Raw genomic sequence first — 19930 nt, forward strand, 5'->3', positions numbered from 1 at the left:
TGCTTTCATTTAAATCTTGAATTGCTGTATTAATGTCAACAGTGGAACATATTGTAATGCAATCCTTAAACATTTTTAAAATAAATTTAATAATTTTCAACATATCAAATTAGTAATGCACAACATATAAACTTGAAATCAGGTAGAATAAGAAGTGGATTAAGCCTTCATTAAAAATATAAGTAACAGGAAAAGTCTGTGAGCACTATACCATTTGCAATAGTGAAAGGAAATGTTTCTGCTAACGTGGGCTGTGTCTAAACAATGTTGTAGAAATTATACACATTCTATCTTTCAAAAGGTGCAAATGGCTTCCAAATTTCTTAAAACTGTACTCTATTGTATAAATAGTGCTAATCTGAAATGTTCATTCAGGTATTAAACACTATCAGTCTACACAAGGCACTAGCACTGTTCCTATGAAAAGTTTTTGATCTGTCAGTATAAAAAGTTGTAAATACATGCAACTATATGGACCAAACAGAAAGTAGTTCAGTTAATAAAATTTTCTTTTAAAGTAAATTGGACCTCTTCATGTATGCAGAAATGTGTGTTACTTTTATATAAGTCATTTGCATTCCTGAAAGCAGAAAACTTCTGTAACTAGATATTGGGCCCAATTCCATAAGAGCTGCTCTCAGTGCAAGAGACTACTTACATTGAGAATGTGTTCTTTTGGAATCAGGACCCCAGCATAAGCCTGTTTATAAATAGGCCTTACACTGAAATAAGTCACTTACACTGAGAGCAGGTCTTTCAGAATCACATAAGAGTTAAACTGACAGCAACTGTTTTGGAATCTGGCCCATTACAGCAGTCATCTGGGCAACTGACGAAACAAGTTCTATATTTTCTTTATTACACAGTTTACTTCTTTTGTAAGACTTATAGGGATGCAATTGTTTGCCTACAGTCACGGACTGCATATTGAAATAATAATAGTTCAAACCAATTTGTACTAGTCATTTTATCATATACTCTAATGCTACTGCTTTTAAACATTTACTATTTTTTCCCAAAGCAAATAAGCAGGAATAATTCTACACAACATTATTTGCTAATACTTGGGAATGGTCTTATTAGTAAAATAAATAAAACAAATACAATAAATAAATATGGTTCTTTCTGCCCTTATCCCAGTGAAGAGCACAGCAGTCTAATTGTTTCATTCTAACAATCTTCCATTTGGTATAATAGTCCAGTCTGAAAAGGCAACTTTTAGTATAATGCAGATGGACAACATACTGAGCAAACAGTTGTGGCATTTCTGAAGCAACTCACTGACCACTGTAACAACAACATGGTAATATGTGATAAATGCATTAGTGCTACCGAAATTCCAGTTAATAATACTGTTGTTGGTTTAGATCCCACAGCTCTGTCATATGGTACCTATGAATAACTTGAAATGGCAAAGTAAATATATCTATAAAATATATCTTAGGTGCCAAAAAGAAACATTCAGTACAACATTCAGCATGGTGTTAGTGAAAGTTTTATGTATATATAGATACATACATACATATATATGTATACACACACACACACACACACACACACACACACACACACACACATATATATATATATATATATATATATATATATATATATATATATATTTATGTATCTATATATACATAAAAGTAAGTCTCTTTGCATTCCATTTGTTTTTGTAAGAAAAGAAGATATAGTTCCATTCTTCTTCTACAAAGGTGGATGGATTTCTTCATTCCGAAGAACTTTGTAAGTGAGCCAGTAGAAGATATTGAATATGAGGAAAGTGAGGGGAAACACTGCCCGGGATATTGTATCAATACGTTTTGCTCGATCAATAAACTTCTTTCGAATAGTCTCTGTGTCCTTGGGAATTGCTGTTGGGGGAGAATTATAAACACTTGAACCTTCCATGGCAACTCCATCCTTCATTTGCAAGCAGTGTCCAAGCCCATACCCTCGGAAGTAGAAACGGCTTTCATTCACAATATCCTCTTCCTGTTAGGGTTGGAAAAGCAGAGATTGAAAAGAAAGAATATCAAGAAGAGTGCATGTTTAATATTTTTACAGTTTGGTTGTATATACAGTTACAAGACAAAAATATATCATTATTCTTTAATTATTTACATGAAAATATTTTCATCTTTTAAATCCTCTAAAATCCATATGTAAAATATGTAATTCTGACATTTATATTTTTCAAATGATTGCTTTTAAATAGACACTTGTGTCCTTTTTTGATTACTGCTCTGGAAAATGGAAGAACAAGTGTGAGAGTTAACTCTTAAAAAGTATAGACCTGAATTCAATGTATTTCCTTCTTTTTCCTAACTGTAGACATGGCAGAATTGTGGAAAAATACAATTGTGTACCTTAACAGCAGATGTCTGGTTGCTCACTGCAGTACCATCCTTAGCTATATGGGTTATATCCTGCCAAAGATATAACGGCTGGCCAGCTTCCAAAGTTTCAGCTTCCATATGCTTACTGTCAAGCAGCTTCATCTGAACTGACTAAAAGACAAGTTTGGATGTGAAGCCCTTCAGAGCTTTCCTGCCAGCAGACAAAGGGAAGTTGAGCCCTGAAAGAGCTATGCTAGGAAGAACAATAGATAAATGTCCACACCCTGGCTTAAAAAAACACATAAAAAAACAAGTGGGGTGGAGGGAGGGAGGGGACACCTACTGCAGCAGTGATTATTCAAACGTCTACTGTTATGGTAGGCTAAACTTAAACAACTGTACTAAGTTCATCATTTCGATCACTGCTACAGTAGCCTTAGCTAAATGGATAGATTAATAAACCTAGTTACATTTAGTAGGTGGAAGGAGAAGTGTCCAGGAATCCTTGAAGAATTGTCCTAGCAAAGCTTGATCTGGGCCTAGACATGGAATCAAGCTTATAGTGCTTTGTAAAAGCATGTGGAGAGGATGACGTAGCAGCTTCTAGAATATGTCTAGAATCAAAACCTTTTCAAAAAGTCATAGATGAAGCCAAGGTCCTGGAAAAGATCTGTTATGGTAAAAAAGAAAATGTAATAGCCTTACACAGCTATTTGGAAATAGTCTGTTTTGACACAAGTTATCCTTTCTTCTTACCTTCACAAGAAATAAACAACTGATTTGAAAATCTGAGACATATAGTTCTGTCAAGGTAGTACCTGAGTTGCCTCTGGACATCCAAGGTATGGAGTATCATTTACCCTCATTTTTAATTTCAGTAAAGAAAACAGGGAGGTGAATAGTTTCGTTTAAAGTACACTTGGATACCACTTTAGGCCTAAAAGAACGATCAGTTCTCAAAGAAACCCTGTCCCTATTGAAAATGGGGTATGATAGACTTACCATAAGAGATTGCAACTCAGATACCATTCTTGCAGAGGTCAGAGCAATCAGTAAAACTGTTTTCCATGATAAGAACCTCGTCAGCCCAATTAGCTGGTTCAAATGGCACAAGTGTTAGCTTGTCTAACGCAAAATTAAGATCCCAAGGAGGGGCAACCAGTTTACTTGGCGGCCTCTTATACAAAACCCTTTTTAAGAACATTTTGACATGAGACTGCATTGGAAGAGGAGGATCTATGGGCAGACATGCTGAAATTGCTGATAAATGAACCCTGACGGAGGAATTAGAAAAGTCATAGGATAATAACTCACACAAGTATTGTCAAACCAGAGAACACCCCGGTTCTTGTGTGAGTAGATCCAGTCTGTAAGGAAGCTCATGGTAATTGCCTCTGGCCATTTCTCAGAATCACAGTTGCCTAGGCCAGAGGGGAGTTACCACAATGATCTTGAAGGACTCCTTCTGAATCTTCAGATGTAGCCTGGATGCTAGTGGAATGGGTGGAAACCATACAGGAACATTCTTTTCCAAAGAAAAGGCATCTTTCTAACCAGGCTTTCTTGCATAGAGTCCTGGAACAGAATATTGCCAATTGATAATTCAAGGAGGATGCAAAAAGTTCTACGTAAGGAACTCCCCACAGATAGATGAAATGCTGGAAGACTCCCTGATCTAGTTTCTATTCATGAGGGTCTGCCCTGGTCCTGCTCAGCTTGTCTGCCATGTAATTTTGTTCTGACAGAATGTAGGGTGCCTGTAGATTAAGAATGTGCTTTGAAGCTATATCCCCGAGTTAAAATGGCAATTCTGTAAATTAGGTATGACCTAGTTCCTCCTTGCTTGTTGATGTACCACAAGACTGTGGTATTGTCTGAAACCAGTTTGAAGAGGTCCTGAAGACCAAAGATGATTCAGAGTTGAGTGTCTTGACTGGGCCAAGCATCTGCTAGATATTTACGTGCTTGCATCTGCCTTTTGTGTCCCACATCCACTGCACTTTTCCCATCTGAAACTGCATTGCAAGCAATGTCTGAAGCATCTGTGGTGGACTGACTGACTGCTTTACAGCAGGGAGACAGAAGGGAAGACCTGGATTTAAGGATAACTGTCTCCACCAAAAGATTTCTCTTTTGACTAATCACAGCACTGGGATTTGAAAAGATTAATGGTGATGATGCTAGGACCAAACAGATTTCAAATACCACTGTATCCTTCTGATGTGGAGCCTTGCCAAGGCTATCATGAAAATCATTGATGTCATAAGAACCTAACTCCTGAGCTATTCCCTCACAGCGACCTAAGTCTGAGTGGAAAACCTTAAAGCAGATATAAATAAAGATCTGTTTTATCCTGTGAAAGAAAAGTTCTTTGTAATGAAGTGTCTAGTTGACATCCCAAGAATACAGTCATGTGTGAGGGAGTCAAGAAGGACTTTCGACTGTTCTCTTGGAATCCCAGCTTGTGTAAGAGATCTCTCACCCAAGAGATTCCTGACACTTTGAAAAAGACTGCAAAAATAATCAAGTCTTCTAAATATGAAAAATGTGGATACCCTGTAGCCTGCAAGGAGCTATAGCTAGAGCTACACATTTTGTGAACACTCCTGGTGCAGTAGACAATTCAAAGGTTAAGGTAGAGAACTGATAATGAAGAAATGTCTAAAGTCTGGATTAATAGGGCTGCAATGATAAGCCTCTTACAAGTCTAGTGTTACCAGGAAACTTGAAAGAGGAAGAGGAGGTAACAAGTTATGAAGTGAAATCATTTTGAATTAGGGCAGTATCACAAACAAATTTAGAAAAGCAAGATCCAGAACTGGTCTCAAAGCATTTTATTTCTTTGGCTCTAGGAACAAAAAAGTCTGATCTGGAGGAAGAGGAATGATCTCCTGAAAGAAATGAATTTCCTCCCAATATCATTTGTAACCTTGATGAATAACATTCAGAACCCATTTGTCTGAAGCAATGTGTTGCCAAAGAGAAAAATGAAAAATAAGACTTTCTGGAAGAAAAAGGGGACAGGGTGGAGTGGGTCACAAAGGTCCTAGAATAGTCATTCAGACATATTGGACTGGCCTTGTTTTTGGGAGGACAGAGACTTCTTTTTGAAACTCCTTTGCAACTCCTTCTTAAATGTCTACTTACCTGAATTGTGTAGAGACTGTTTATTCTGTTTTCTGCCAAAAATGGAAGAGGAAAAAGAAAATCCCTTGGGCAATCTCAAAAAGAAGAGATGAAAAATCCTTCTGGATCCTCCTTGGATCAGCTTGCCCCTTTCATCACCTCGGCAGCAGAGAGGTCAAAAACTAAATCAATCCAAGGAAGAATTTAAAATCTCATTTTTATCGTCAGCTGGAAGGTTCTGAGAATGCAGCCATGCAAACCTTCATAAAAACAGTAGCAGCATCCATAGTCCTGAAAGACGTATCAAGAGAGCCATGCACAAACACAGCAAATGAGTAGTGACCTGTGCAAAAGAAGACACTAAGTTATTTAAAGGAGAGTCTTCCTCACAGAAAAAAGATTTGCCATGCTTTCGCAATTTGTCACAACAAACTTAACATATGAAGGTGAGAATTCAAAATTCTAAAAAAAAAAAGTTGCATATATGCTTTTTCCCTGTAACTATTAACAATGTTCCCATCCTTATGAGAAACAGTAGAGCCAGAATTAACTAAGTGCTTAGGAGCAGTGGGCTCAACTATGGCTATAGCTGCTCGGTTAAGTTTGGGAACAGTGTATAAAAATTTAAAAGACGGAGGAATTTAAAACATACTGTCTGCCTGTTTTAGGGGAAGTTGACTGAGTACTAAGAAAATAGCAGGCAGCAAAACACAGACATCTCGTAATGCTGACAGAACAGAAAATATTGGTGTTGGTTCTGGAAAATCATTCTGTAATAACTCATATTTTCAGTGTTCTCCCAGTTAACCATGGGCACATTCTAGCAATAGTCTCAGACAAAAATGAATCTGTCCCTGCATCTTCTTGTTGAATCTTTTCTGGAAAAGAGAATCCCTCTTTTTTTTACCAGAAAGTACTTTACAAGAAAGATTGATAGACTAAATTAAACCCTTTGCCGGACCCAGTAAACTACTCCTGTCTAAAAAAATTTGAGGAGTAGTAGATATATGTTTGGTTTTCTGTTTCATTTTGACAGGAAAAATGGTGCCAGTTGTGTTACTAATACAGCACCTGCTTCCTCAGTGATGAGCACCACATTCTTGGCACAACAGGGAAACCCTCCCTGTTTCCTCTCCCAGAACTGATAAGAGTGGCTCTCCTTGCCCACCAAGGGGATTCTGTTCAATGGTGAAGCTGAAAATGATGCCTCTTTCCTGTGGAAGACAAGCAGCAAATGCTGGTAAAACTACTAATCCACAAGAGATACTTTTTTAACAGAAAAAAACACAGTAAAAAAGTATTTTCAAACACTATGGCAGCCCCACCAAGGAAAACAAACACAATTCTCCATAGAAAACATGTTTTCAGTTAGTTAACATTGCTTTTTAATTGACAGAAAAAAATGAGTGTTCCATTTAAAAGTATGCTACAGTCACGAGACAGTCCATTAAAATACAATACTCCTGGCTTTAAAATAACTTTCCCGAAGAAGAAAGTAAGAAAACATCAATAAATTTAAGATCCCCCCCAAAGGGAATTTATTTGCCCAGCAAAGGAAAGCACAAGCCAACCATAGGTACTCAAAAGCCTCAGAGGAGCATACTCCTTGGTGGCAGTAAAGCTCTGGTGGGCTTTGCTCCCATACTTCTATTTTAGTCAGCTCAGCTTGAGCTTCTTGACAGTCTAGGTTCATGGAAGATGCCCTGAAGCTTTGGAAGGGGGCTGGCCATTATATCCTTGGAGCATATTCTTTGGTGGCATTTAAACTCTCGTGGGCTTTGCTCTCATACTTCTATTTTAGTTAACTCAGCTAGAGCTGCTTCACAGTTTGGGTGCATGGAAGGTGCCCTGAAGCTTTGGAAATGGGACAGACATTAAATCCTTAGAGGATATAACCCATAAAGCTAAGGCTACTGCAGCAATGGTCACTATGATGAACCTGAGTATTTATTATTTCATTAGCCAGAGAATGGCAGAGTCTAAATTATGAAAAAGCATTGAATGTATTTTTTTGCATTCAGATGACACATATAGGATGTAGGTCTTTCTTCGTTTCAAAGATAAAATTTGGCTCACATTTTCTACATCCCTTAGGTGCTGCAAGAGTTGTAAAAAATGTTTTTTTTTCTTTTTTTGAGAAAACAAAGCAGTATAACTTGCCAGGAACATTACCTCTCAGGAGAGACAGTTTAGTCCATTTGTGTGACAACACAGTTAAAATTCATGGTGTTAATTCTTTGGAGATAAACAGGAAAATTATAATATTTTTATAAAGGGTTGGATATAGTACCAACTCAACTTTAACTTGGAGAAGAGCATCTTAAAAGTCAGCCCACACTATAGTTAAAGGACAAGCTCAGTAAGACATAAAGTTAAAAAGCAGGTACAGTGTATAAAGCACTTCATGTGAATATCTTTACTGTTGGTGTTTAGATCACAGTCAATGATATAGATTATTGTGTTGAAAAGACATTGCACTGGATTCTTTGCTTTATTCTTCTATGTGACTGTTGCCCTAAAACCTTGATATACTGTACTTTTGAGTTTTGTAAGCAAATCAGTATATTATTAATATTAAATATATGTGTCTGCCATTCTTTTTAGCTTTCAGAGTGGTATACAAATGTTTTTTTAACATTCTGCAGCACACTTCTCAAAACAAAGAACTACTGCAGCCCAAACTACTGTTCCCTATCAAACAAGGGATTCAGCCCTGAGCATCGATCAGAATTCTTCACTCCAGAAACAGATATAAACTCTGCTACTTTTTTTGGATGACTAAATCAAGGTGATGGTAAGGCAAATATTTGTTGAAACTCTAATGTTACTCAATGGTAGGGAGTCAGCTTGGTCATGGTAATTTAATAAATATTGCTCTATACATTACAGGTGACTGGTGTTAGGTGACAGTGCCAATGTGACCATCTGGAAGATCTAGCACATACCTCTCAACCTCTTAGAGCAAGAAATCTGGATCAAGCCATCAATAATGCGGGGAGAAAGGTAAAAAGGTAGGGACACTTTTTAAATATTGCTCTTACAAACTTAGGAAATTAATAGAATAACATGTTTTGCATTAGCATGAATTTTCTGAAGGGTATGAAGTCTGAAATTCAAATGCCTGTCTTTATTTTCTGACTTTAACCCTCAATGATTTACTAATGATTTGCCAGAAAACCATAGTCTTAAGAGAAACGGATCAACAATATGGGGCAAAAATCTGCACATTCTGTGAAATTCTATACATTTGAGAGGCATGATCTAGCAGAGTGCAGATCAAAGTAAAATGGCAGGAATTTAGGCATGGCTAGCACAAACAGACCTGCCAGGGCAAGACTCTTAGCAAAGTATAGCAATATGGAACTTCATGTGCACAAGACACCACTGTGAGTGAACCTGTTGGCTTCCACATCCTTTCTCTTACTTCAGGTAGCGAAGACCATTGTGATCTAATTATATTGGCAACAACAGTGGTACCTTTGCAATCAGTGAGGACATGGGCTCCGTTGTTATCACCCAAACTCTTGAAAATTACATATAAGTAGTGATGAGTCAACATATTTATCTATAAGCATGACAAACATTTAAGTCCTCCTTCACAGAGGGACTCTATATTAATTCCAGTGATCCCAATGAAGTAGTATTGTGAAGAATGAGTTATAACAGTACAGATGTAAGGTAAGTTAGGTAATGAATGCACAGTGAGTCTCTTCTATAATTTACTGGTATTTGTTTGCACAAACTGAAGGGTGCACAGCACTCACTTCCTAAAAATAGCTAGTTGACATATCAGCTATTAAATTTTCATGTACTATGATCAGAATGTGCAAGACATATTTGAATCTTCTAAGTGACAAAGATAAAAAACTGAGGCAACTTACTGAAGCTGGTATATAGAGGAAAATCTGCTTAACCATAAAAATGGTCAACAGTGTGGACTGTTATCAGCTCCACAAGAGGATGCACAGAGTATCACAATTGTGACTTTGCAGTCTGGAGACAATGTACAAACTGCATTGCTTACAAGATGCCATTAGCATTTACTGAGGAATTACAGGACACATCCAACCACTGGTGGCTAAATGCAGAAGATTAAGTCTATGAGCTGCTGCTGACATTCATCTTATAGTCAAGGGTTTGATTCTTTAAGCATTCATTTGTGTACTGTGTGACTCTGACCACATGAGCTAACCAAACAGGACTCCCAGAGCACCCCTGGGAAGAGGCTTCTGCCTGAAAAGGGGAACATGTTTGTAAATTTGCAACCAGTAATTTATTGAGTAATATTTGATTTTGGCTTTTCATTTCTGCTTGCAATATGCATATTATTTCTGTCTCTTTAGAAAGCTGACTTCTCTCAGAAATACTCCTTATCATTCTGTAACCTGATTATTTAAGACTTCTCTCAGAAATACTCCTTATCATTCTGTAACCTGATTATTTAAGAATTAGCAGATGTGTACAAGAAGGAACATCTTGGTCACAGTGGAATGACAAGATGGCCTTTGATGAAGATGTCCAGACTCAAACAAGACAAGAACACAGCTTGTCAAAAAAAGTTAACAAGTGGTGTTTATTTTAGGACTGTGTGAGAATATATTTAAAGGCAAATTGAATGCATCTCCAACAAGCAGTTGTAGCCTAAAGGAATAGTGTTAGCTTACGCTACCACCGATGCTTAGCTTTATGCCTTGAATAACACTCGACTGCTATGTTAGCAACTTGTCTCAAAAGTGATTTATACAGAAGCAGTATATTAAAAAACCTATAATGTTTTGTAATTGTGTCTTGTGGGTTTATTTGGTTAATAAAATATCAGCTTTCAGCCATCACTAAATACTTTTCTTTGCTTTAATGCAACCCCAAATAGCCACATAAACTGGACATACAATGTTGATAGTACTTCCTTTATTTCCTATCTGTCCCTGTTTCTGCAGGCTCTCAACACCTATTTGAGATCCTCTAAAAATATTTCTTATTTCTTACTGTTAATTGCCTTATTTTGTGTTATAAAGTTAGCTTTTTTTGTAGTAAAAATAGCCAAATAGGACAGGAATAACTACATCTAACACCTTTATATTCTTGACATTTATATTCTTCATAGGATCATAGGAGGTTACAAGGCTAATGGCCCTGGGGCCCTTACGAGCCTAGCCAAGAGTTTATCTCCAAAAAGAAACCTCAGTCAGCATCTGTCACCCCTGTCAGTGAGGGACACAGGTGGAACCCTGGGAGAAATTCCTTATTTCCCATCCACTCATCAAGGTTGCGCTTGAAGAGGTCAGTGAGGTGCTCTGTTTGACATGTATGGGAAGTCTATTTTAGAGACAGGGCAGCCGCTGAGAGGCAACCTTGTCTCTCCAACTGGTTTTGTTGATGTCGCATATTAGATTCAGGCCTTTTGAGTGGGTAATGTGTGAGGAGTTAGACTTACAGATATGGAGCATCTCTGGTAGGGCAGAGTCCGAGATTGCCTTGTAGTCAGGACACAGATCACTCCTGAGCAATCTGAATGATACCAAATAGTGATTTGAGTGATTTGAACCTGTCCACATAGGACAGGTGTTGGAGGCCATGGATTCTCTTTGTGAGGTATTTCAGTGGCCTTTCCAGCTGGTGCAGATGTTTGGAGAGCTACATACCAAACGGGGTATTATACTCAATTATTGGTCTAATGAGGGAGGAGTATAGAGAGGTAATAACCTCCTTTTTCTGGATACAATCTCTTTACTTATGAGATAAACTAAGTAAAAGACTTTTCTGACCATTGCCGCTATATGATGGTCGAATGTGAGGTTACCGACCTGAGTGCCAAGGTCACTCACCAAAGGTTGTCTGCTTAGGGGTTTGCTGTTGATGTGGTAATCAGTAGGTGCCGTGTTTTTGCCAGATGGTATGATGATACTTTTTTTTGCATTTAGCTTGAAGCCATGACTTTGGTGCCAGTCATTAGTTGCTGTGAGACCCTCTTTCAGTATGTTAATGTCATTTGGGGAGTCAATGACAGCACCAAACTTACATTCATCCACAAACTTGGTCAGCCACAGGCCTTTTGTCTTTGCCTGGACCTCTGAGAAGTAGATGCCAAACACCAGGGTTCCCAGGACAGATCCCTAAGGAACTCCACTAGTGACAGGTCTGCTATCAGAGGTGGAGGTGCCGATTTTGACTTTGAGGGTCCTGTCGGTGAACCAGTTTACCACCCACTCAATGAGATGGGGATTTATGCCAAGTTGTGTTAGCTTTTTGATGATGTCTGAGTGGGGGATTGTGTCAAAGGCCTTGGCCAGCTCCAGGTAAGCTGTATGTACTGACTTTCGCTCATCCAGGGCCTTGGTGGCAGTCTCAAAGAAGTCAACCAGGTTCAACAGGCAAGATCTGCCCTTGACAAATCCAAACTGGGTAGAATCAAGTGCTTGAAGATTGCCTATGTCCTTGTTTATGAGATCCATAATAATACGCTCCATGGCTTTACAGATCAGACTTGTCAAGCTAATGGGCTGATAGTTTTCAGGGTCAGTAGTGGCACCACCTTTGTGCAAGGGGATGACAATGGCAGTTCTCCACTCTGCTGGAATGAAGCCTGTACTTACGTTGTGGTTGAATAGGGTGCGCAATGGTGAAGCCAGTTCTTGCTGGAGATGGTGCAGAATACAGCCTGGGATGCTATCAGGTCCCATGGAAGCTGTGTTCTTTGCCTTGGATAGGGCCTTTCACACTTGATCTATGGAAATGTGAGGTGCGGGACAAATATCGGGGGTGTCAAAAGGACCTTTGGGAGGAGACAGCGGGGTGAAGTTTGCTCTGAATCTATCTGCTAGCAGGTTGGCTAAGTCAACAGGATCGGTGTTAGTGATACTGTTAAGTACTAATTCGGAACAAATCTAGCTTTGCCATGGAGGTTCCTGACATAACTGAAGAAGGCTTTGTGGTTTCCCTTTGATTTGTAGGCTAGGTCTGATTCATAATTGGCTTTGGAGGCTTTCACTAGTGATCTAATTTGCTTGTTGAGGCTTAGCAGGGTTTTTTTCCAATTTGGAATATGTTCCTTTTTCGGCTTGTACAACAGTTTCTTCCTTTTATTATAAATACTGTTGATAGAGGATGTCCACCAAACAGGTTTGTGTTTCATTGAGGAGCAGACTTTAGTTCCATTGGGTATGGCTGAGTCCATGCAGCTGTACAGGTGCTTGTATACTGCATAGACGTACTCCTCAGCATAGTTGTCTGCATCATCTGAGGGGGCAGTGGTGTGAAGCTACATATACCCTCCCTTAGGAGGTTGTAGTCAGCTTCTTAGAATTTTTTTAACTTGATTACAGTTGGGGAGGGGTTGGGTGTGATAGAAACTTCAAATGAGACAGTCTGATCTGATCTCACCAGGGAAGAAGATACTATGGGAGTGGTGCAGCAGTCACCCATGTTGGTGGGAACCTAGTCCATAATGTTATCTCCCCTTGTTGAGGATAAGGCAAGCTAGTCTAGTGCATTAGAACTGATGAAGTCAAGGAATCATTCGTTGAGTGCGTTAGTGCAGGAATAGTTCATCCAGTCTATGGTGGGGTAGTTGAAGACACCAAGGATCATGGTGTTAGGAGGTACCTTAATGGAGTCAAGTAGATCCAGGTAAGAGGAATGGGTATCCTGAGTCATGAAGGGAGGACTGTAGTTGGCTATAACTTGGATAGTTGTTTTGCCAACTGTCAGTTGCACCTGGAGTAGTTCTAGTGCATCATGCTGGCAAACTAGTCTGTAGGTGTGCCTGTCCTTAATGAAGACAGAGACTCCACCACCTTTAGTCTTCCCAACCTCATTTTGGGGATGGAATTTGTGGAATGAGGTATAACCTGGTAAGGCAGGGGTGCTCTCCACATACCTGAACCAAGTTTCCTTGACTGCACAGACATTGGCATCTTCCAGTGCAAGGAGAGACTCTAGTGAATGCATTTTCAGGTTAAGGCTCCTAGCGTTAAGCATCACAACCTTCAATTTGCTTTTTGACAGATCTTTTATGTTGGAAGATTTGTCTTTGGGACAAAGGCACAATGGGGATGGCAAGAGCCGTGGCCAGGATTCAGAACCCCAGTGGTGATAGCTGGAGGCCATTTCTGGCTAAGCATCGAGGCCTGTTGACCATGTCATTCCCGGCAGACAGATACTGGATCTCCTTGGAATGACATCAGAAACTAAGCCAATTATTGAAGTCAATTATTTTTTGTTGGTGTTGTGGTATCATTCTTGGTGAGGGTAGGATGCTGTGTAGGGCTAGAATCATACCTGCCTGGGACACACACTCTGAGATCACAATCATGTCTCTCTTTATATAGTCCAGGGAGGCACTTCTCAAGTCATTCACACAAACATAGACAATGACAGAGTTGTATTTGTACTTGTTGTGAAGAAACTAAAGTGCGTGCGTGATGTGGTGGATTCTGGCACCAGACAACTGACTGTGACCTTCTCTTTGTTGAGCCTGCTGAGGTGGACACGAGTGTGTCTTACACTTGAGTCAGCAATGACTAGTATGTTTGGTTTATTGTTATGTCTTGGGGGCTGTGATGGTTTATTGTTTTGCCTTACGGGCTGTGTTTGTGAGACACTGGTGTGCTGTCTGCTGTGTGTGATGTGTTTGGTGTTGTGTGTGGAGTGTTTGTTAGTGTGTTTTGGAGGTCTCTGCTATTTAGGTAAGTTTTTATCGAGGACCTCAGTGTAGGTATATGTGTGTTGTGCTTGGGTATGAGATGTGCATGATGTGGTGTTTGTGCTGGTAAGTATAAGTGTGTTGTGCTTGGGTATGAGATGTGCATGATGTGGTGTTTGTGCTGGTAGGTATATGTGTGTTGTGCTTGGGTATGAGATGTGCATGATGTGGTGTTTGTGCTGGTAGGTATATGTGTGTTGTGCTTGGGTATGAGATGTGCATAATGTAGTGTTTGTGCTGGCAATCTCCTCTTTGTCAGGAATATTGGCTGTGGCATGAGAGAGCATGGACTGCAAGTTACTGAGCTACATGCATTTCTTGCAAGTAGAATTATTATGTGCTAGGAGAAGAGGGTTGTCAGTAAACATGAGGCTGTTACTACACTGTCTCCGTATGCCCATGTCGACCAGGCTGGCAGGAGAAACTGATGGGAATTGTCCAGACATAGTGTTCTGAATGCTTGGGGAGACTTATGGAGAGAGGGTTTTGATAAGGGTTTGTCCACAAGAGTGTAGACCACAGGAACCTTATTAAATGTAAAGTAACTGGCCTGAAGCACAAGTGCTAAAACCAAAATTAGATGCTAGAATAGCAGATAAATGTAATCAGGCTATTAAGAAGCAGTAATAAATGCGGCAGAATAAAAGCATTTACACACTTAAGAGGACACAGCAAAAATAAGGTAATAAAGAAGGAAGAACACAATTACAGTAAAAGCAGCTGAATAAAGTGTACATTTTTTTGTTGTTTTTGTTTTTTAAGTGGAGATGGAAGAAACAGAAGATGGTACAAGATTAAGGGACTAATGGGGAAGTCCTATCCAAATGATCTCACTGCACTCAGATGAGTGGTCAAAATAATACACCCATGCCAAATCTCAAACCCACGACCCTGTCAACTACAACATAGTGCATTAACCTACAAAGCCACTCAGCTCTTTAAGAAAACACATTGATTAGGTTAATATTATAACTGCATGGAAACATGTTTTAAATGTATATGCAGATTGCAAAATCAGTGACAGATTCATCTAGAAAGAGTGATCTGGAGATAAAGCAATGAGCTTTAACAAAAGGTACTACATAAACAATTGTTTCAAGCATAACTTTCAAAAGCTTTCAAGGAGATAGCCACAGATTAAATTAAAGGGAAGCATTCTAACTGAATAATTGTGTCTTTCACAAAATACAGTCAAAACAAGCAAGCATTTGACAGAAGAGACTATAGAAAGTGTTTTGCCAGCAAAATGTAATATTATTGTGGAGAAATACTGAACTGTGGGTTAAACAACTCTGGTCTAGAAGATGAAAACTCATAAGCAATTAGCCCCCAACAGAATGTTTGGGGGTATAACAAATGAGAAAAAAAAATACCAGCTATCTAGGATGATGATGGAACATTAATGCTGCTGATAATATCAAGATATGGTGAAAACATTTCTTAACTATGGCTATCATTTAAGAAGTATGGGCTCTTTTTTGTTTCCTATGCAAAAAAAAAGTGTAAGGCAATACACAGTGTGCCATAAATGGATGAGAGCCTAGATGAGACCATAGTGCTATAAGTTTGCATCAGAAAAAAATTAGCTTAAACTCATATATGTTATTCCTTGCCATCTTTTCATCGTGAAGCACTATTACATCACTAGTATCACTTATTGCTTTTTTCAGTTCTATGGGCAAGCTTAATGGGTATATAACAAGAATACACATACATCATTCCATTTTTACATACCATAATACAGATGTATAATAATAATTACTATTACAATAATAATACTCATTCACATTTGAATGGTAGACCCTTGGGAGCTGATGTACATTCTAAGTGGTGATCTAAGTATAGCCTTATAACTACAAATATTAAATTAGCTGATCATTTGTCAGAAATTAAAATGCTACTAAGGGAATTAATAGACATTATTTAACTTTTGCTATATTAATACTAATGCCATCACATTTAAAATAAATATGTACGATGAACAATATAGAATATAACTAGATAAAAACTTGCTGGAACATGACAGCTATTCCACAATTAAACATAACATAATACTGTATAACTAGAATATCTTGAAAAGGAAACCTTGAATGATATGAAAGGGAAAGGAGCAACCACTGAGATTTTGTCCAGTATTACTATTTCAATAGCTAAATTATTAAGACAATACTTGCACCTTGGTGTTTATAAGTAAAATAGTATATTGCCATATCCTTCAAGGGCCATACATGATAATTATACATGTTATCCAGACCTTACAATAGAAAAAGGGAGGACACACTTACTTCACAATAACATTTTAAGTAATATGGTAACAAGTCAGCAACATGTAAGACAGAGCAATGGCTCTGGGGCAGTGGTGAGGAAACTGCCTTCCTCTATATGTAAACCAGGGCCATAGTTTAATACATTTCTGTATTTCTGGCATCTGAGCCCCATTATCAGGTATTCCTTTGTGATAAGTGGTATAAAAGTGCTTAAAGTATTGTACATATTTGTGTATATGTATATAGTGTCATTGTCCTTTTAATATAAATGTGTGGTGTAGTGCTTTTAAGAAATAACCTAGATTGTAGTGCTCTGCAGTTTCTAAACTGTAGTTAGTTGGGTGTTAGATGGCTGAAGTGTTAACACATTTATGCAGAGCTGCCATATTGTTTTTAATAAAAGGTACCCATTTCCTGTAACCAATGATAAATCGTGACATTTCTGACTCAACCAATGAAGCTGGCACAGCAATTATCAAAAGCAGCTTCTGATATTTTCAACACGGCAAAGCTCATTCATTAAAGGCACAACCATTAATGCTGTGTGTGGATTTTTCATTGTTTATATTCCATTTTGGCTATAATCAGTATAAGAAACTAAAAGGCCTCTCATAAGCAGTCCAAGTTTGCCAGTCACCAAGTATAAGAAAACAATGCTGGATGCGCTCACATCCTTTGCAGCCACAAGTTATACGATAAGTCTTGTAGGTCATTTTTATATCTTTCTAGACATGAACACTGCTAAAAAATGTAGGTCCATAGGTTCCTAGAAGGTTACTGGACTAATGACCCCAGAACCCTTACAAGCCTAGCCATAGTTATCCCAAATTGCTGCAGTTGTTGGTGGTTAGGTGAGTGAAGTTTGCTGAGGTAATGGTCTATGGTAATTAAATCTGACTTCTATCCAAGATGGACATGGGCACCACCTCAGGTGTGAATTGGTTGTCACCCATCCACTGATCTAGTTTGCATCTGAAGAAGGTCAGGGAGGGGCTCTGTTTCACGTGAACTGGAAGCTTGTTGGAGAGAAGTGGCAGTCCTAGGAGATGTATTTGTCTCTCCAGAATGACCTGTTCATGTCAGAGGCTAGGTTAACATCACTGGAGTGACTGAACTTTGTGCAGCTTGGTTTACGAAAGTGTAGCGTTTCCATCAGGGCCGGGTCAGAACTCTGTAAGCCAGTCAAAGGTCACCCCTTAGCAACCTGTGGGAGACAAAACAAGTCTTATGCAGAAAGGCTGAATGCTCTGTCACTGTATTCTGTGTACCTTGTAATTTCTTGGTGAGAAGCCTCTGTGGTCTCTCCAATGGTTGTAGGTGCCTGGTGAGGTACATGCAAAAAGTAGAACTATAATCAGTTATTGGTCTGATGAGGGCAGAGTATAATGGAATTATAAAATCCTTAGATCTAGATGCAATGCCTTTACTTGTAAGATATGCCACATAGAAGGATTTCCTTACTACTGTGGATACAGGGTGGTCAAAGTTTAGATTGCTATTACCCTGAGTACCCAGATCATGTACCACTGGGTCTACACTTGGAAGGGGGAGTGCTGTCTATAATGTAATTGTCAGGGATGTCAGCTTTCTCAAAGGGAATAATAGTGGATTTTTTTGCATTTAGCTTTAATCCGTGGCTTTGGCACCAATCATTTGTCTGCATTTTCCCTGTCTGCAGTATATTTACATCACTGGGAGAGTCAATGATTGCCCCAATTTTAAACTGTCAGTGAACTTGGTCAGCCACAGGCTGCCCAAGTTTGCCTGGACTTCTGAGAAATAAATTACGAACAGTCAATGGCCTAGCCCAGAACCCTGTGGTATGCCAATGGTGACTGGTCTTTTGCTAGAGGTGAAGTCATGCATTTCAACAGTGTTTTTCCCTTTTGATGAGCCAGTTGGCTACCCTTATGGTAATATAGGGGTTAATTCCCAATTGGGAGAGTTTATCTATAATACCTGAGTGGGGGTTGTGTCAAATGCCTTGGTTAGGTCAAGATTAGCAGTATGACTGTCTTTCCCTCGTCCACGGCCAATACCACAAAACAAACTTAAAGATACAGATACAACAGTGTACATTAAACAACTTATAAAAGTGTGATTTTTCAATAAAAGTACTTTGTTAAATGAGCCAAGAGACACTCAACTGTACACACTTTATAAAGGCACTAAAAACAAAATAAGTTGATCAATAAGCCCTCTACCAATAAAACTACATACAGAAATCTCAAAGGTTTCCCCATCCTAAACAGACCAGACTACCAATTACTGTACTAGGTGGAAAATCCTCTGACCTCTTGAAGTAAAAACAAGTGCTTGCTTGAGTGTAAAAATACACTGCTTTATTTAACAGCTAGCTGAACAATTAATTCAGAGCAATTAAATCAGTAGAACAGACAATGAGAGGCAAAATGCACTTTTCAATATGAGCACATGGAAAGGCAAATAAATAATTCAAGATATAAGCAGCAATGTAGAAGGGGAAGAGCTTATTAAACTCAATTTACAGTAGGGGTGGACAGCTTAAAATCACCATGTTTAAAAATCAGCTAAATGATGGAGAGGGTAGGTAGGGAAAAACTAGCAGGGAATTATCAGCAGTGATTTAGTTTATGCAGGCTTGATATCTTTTCATAAAAAAGACAAAGCCCCAGAAATTCACCATGTTTTAAAGTATCACTCAAGAAACAATGTAACCAATGAAAAGCATGTGAAATTTGTAGTCTAGATAATTTATGTTTCTATTTCTCACATAGAACATAAACACCAGGCCAAGCAGATTTTTTAGGACAGGAAACAAAAAATGGAGCAGGTAAAACAGAAAGCAGCTCTGTCACTCACAGACAATATAATACAGGTTTACTTTCCTCATGCAGCAGGGAATCACCAACAGTGTTTTAATTTATACAGGCTTGAAATATTTTCAGAAAAAAAAACAAAGGCTCAGAAATTCACTGAACATTTAAGTATCACTCAAGGAACAATTTAACCAATGAAAAAAACATGTCAAATGTGCAGACTTGATAATTTATATGTCTGTCTCTCAGACAGATCAAAAGTACCAGGCCAAGCATATTTCTTAAAACAGAAAACAAAATGGCGCAGGTAAAATAGAAAGTAGTTCTATCACTTACAGACAAGTATCCCTATTCATACCTACACAATGCCAACACACGTCACTTACTCTGTGAAACACATGGTACATCCTAGCTAATGTATAGAACTATTTGTATAGACACTAACACATGAATATTCTAAACCTAAAAGTTTTTATTGTATAACTAAAGAAGCAAACCTACTCTTTCCCTTATCTTATAGTCTAGATGAACATCTAAAAATGTTGCCAGTTATTAATTGACCAACAAAAGGCTTTATCTATCACATTATATTTTATAAGACATACATACAAGCTTCTATTGAGATACAGTGCCTCTCCTGGCCTACAGTAAAAAAAAAGTTTATAATATTTGGTCAGTGTTTCACCTCAGTGTCTGTAT

General features: G+C 38.5%; 1 protein-coding gene across 1 annotated transcript in view; it reads right to left on the reverse strand.

Moving 5' to 3' along the window:
- Positions 1-1626: 1626 nt before the first annotated feature.
- LOC122789698 (glycine receptor subunit alpha-4-like) overlaps positions 1627-19930 on the reverse strand; it is a 2027820-nt gene continuing 2009516 nt past the window's right edge. The window contains exon 9 of the mRNA XM_044057127.1: positions 1627-1995. Coding sequence (XP_043913062.1) covers positions 1708-1995 — 288 coding nt within the window. The 3' untranslated portion in view covers positions 1627-1707. The remainder of the gene's footprint in view (positions 1996-19930) is intronic.

Source organism: Protopterus annectens, chromosome 15.part0, assembly GCF_019279795.1.
Source record: "Protopterus annectens isolate FY-2018-M chromosome 15.part0, PAN1.0, whole genome shotgun sequence".
Classification (NCBI taxonomy): Eukaryota; Metazoa; Chordata; order Ceratodontiformes; family Protopteridae; genus Protopterus; species Protopterus annectens.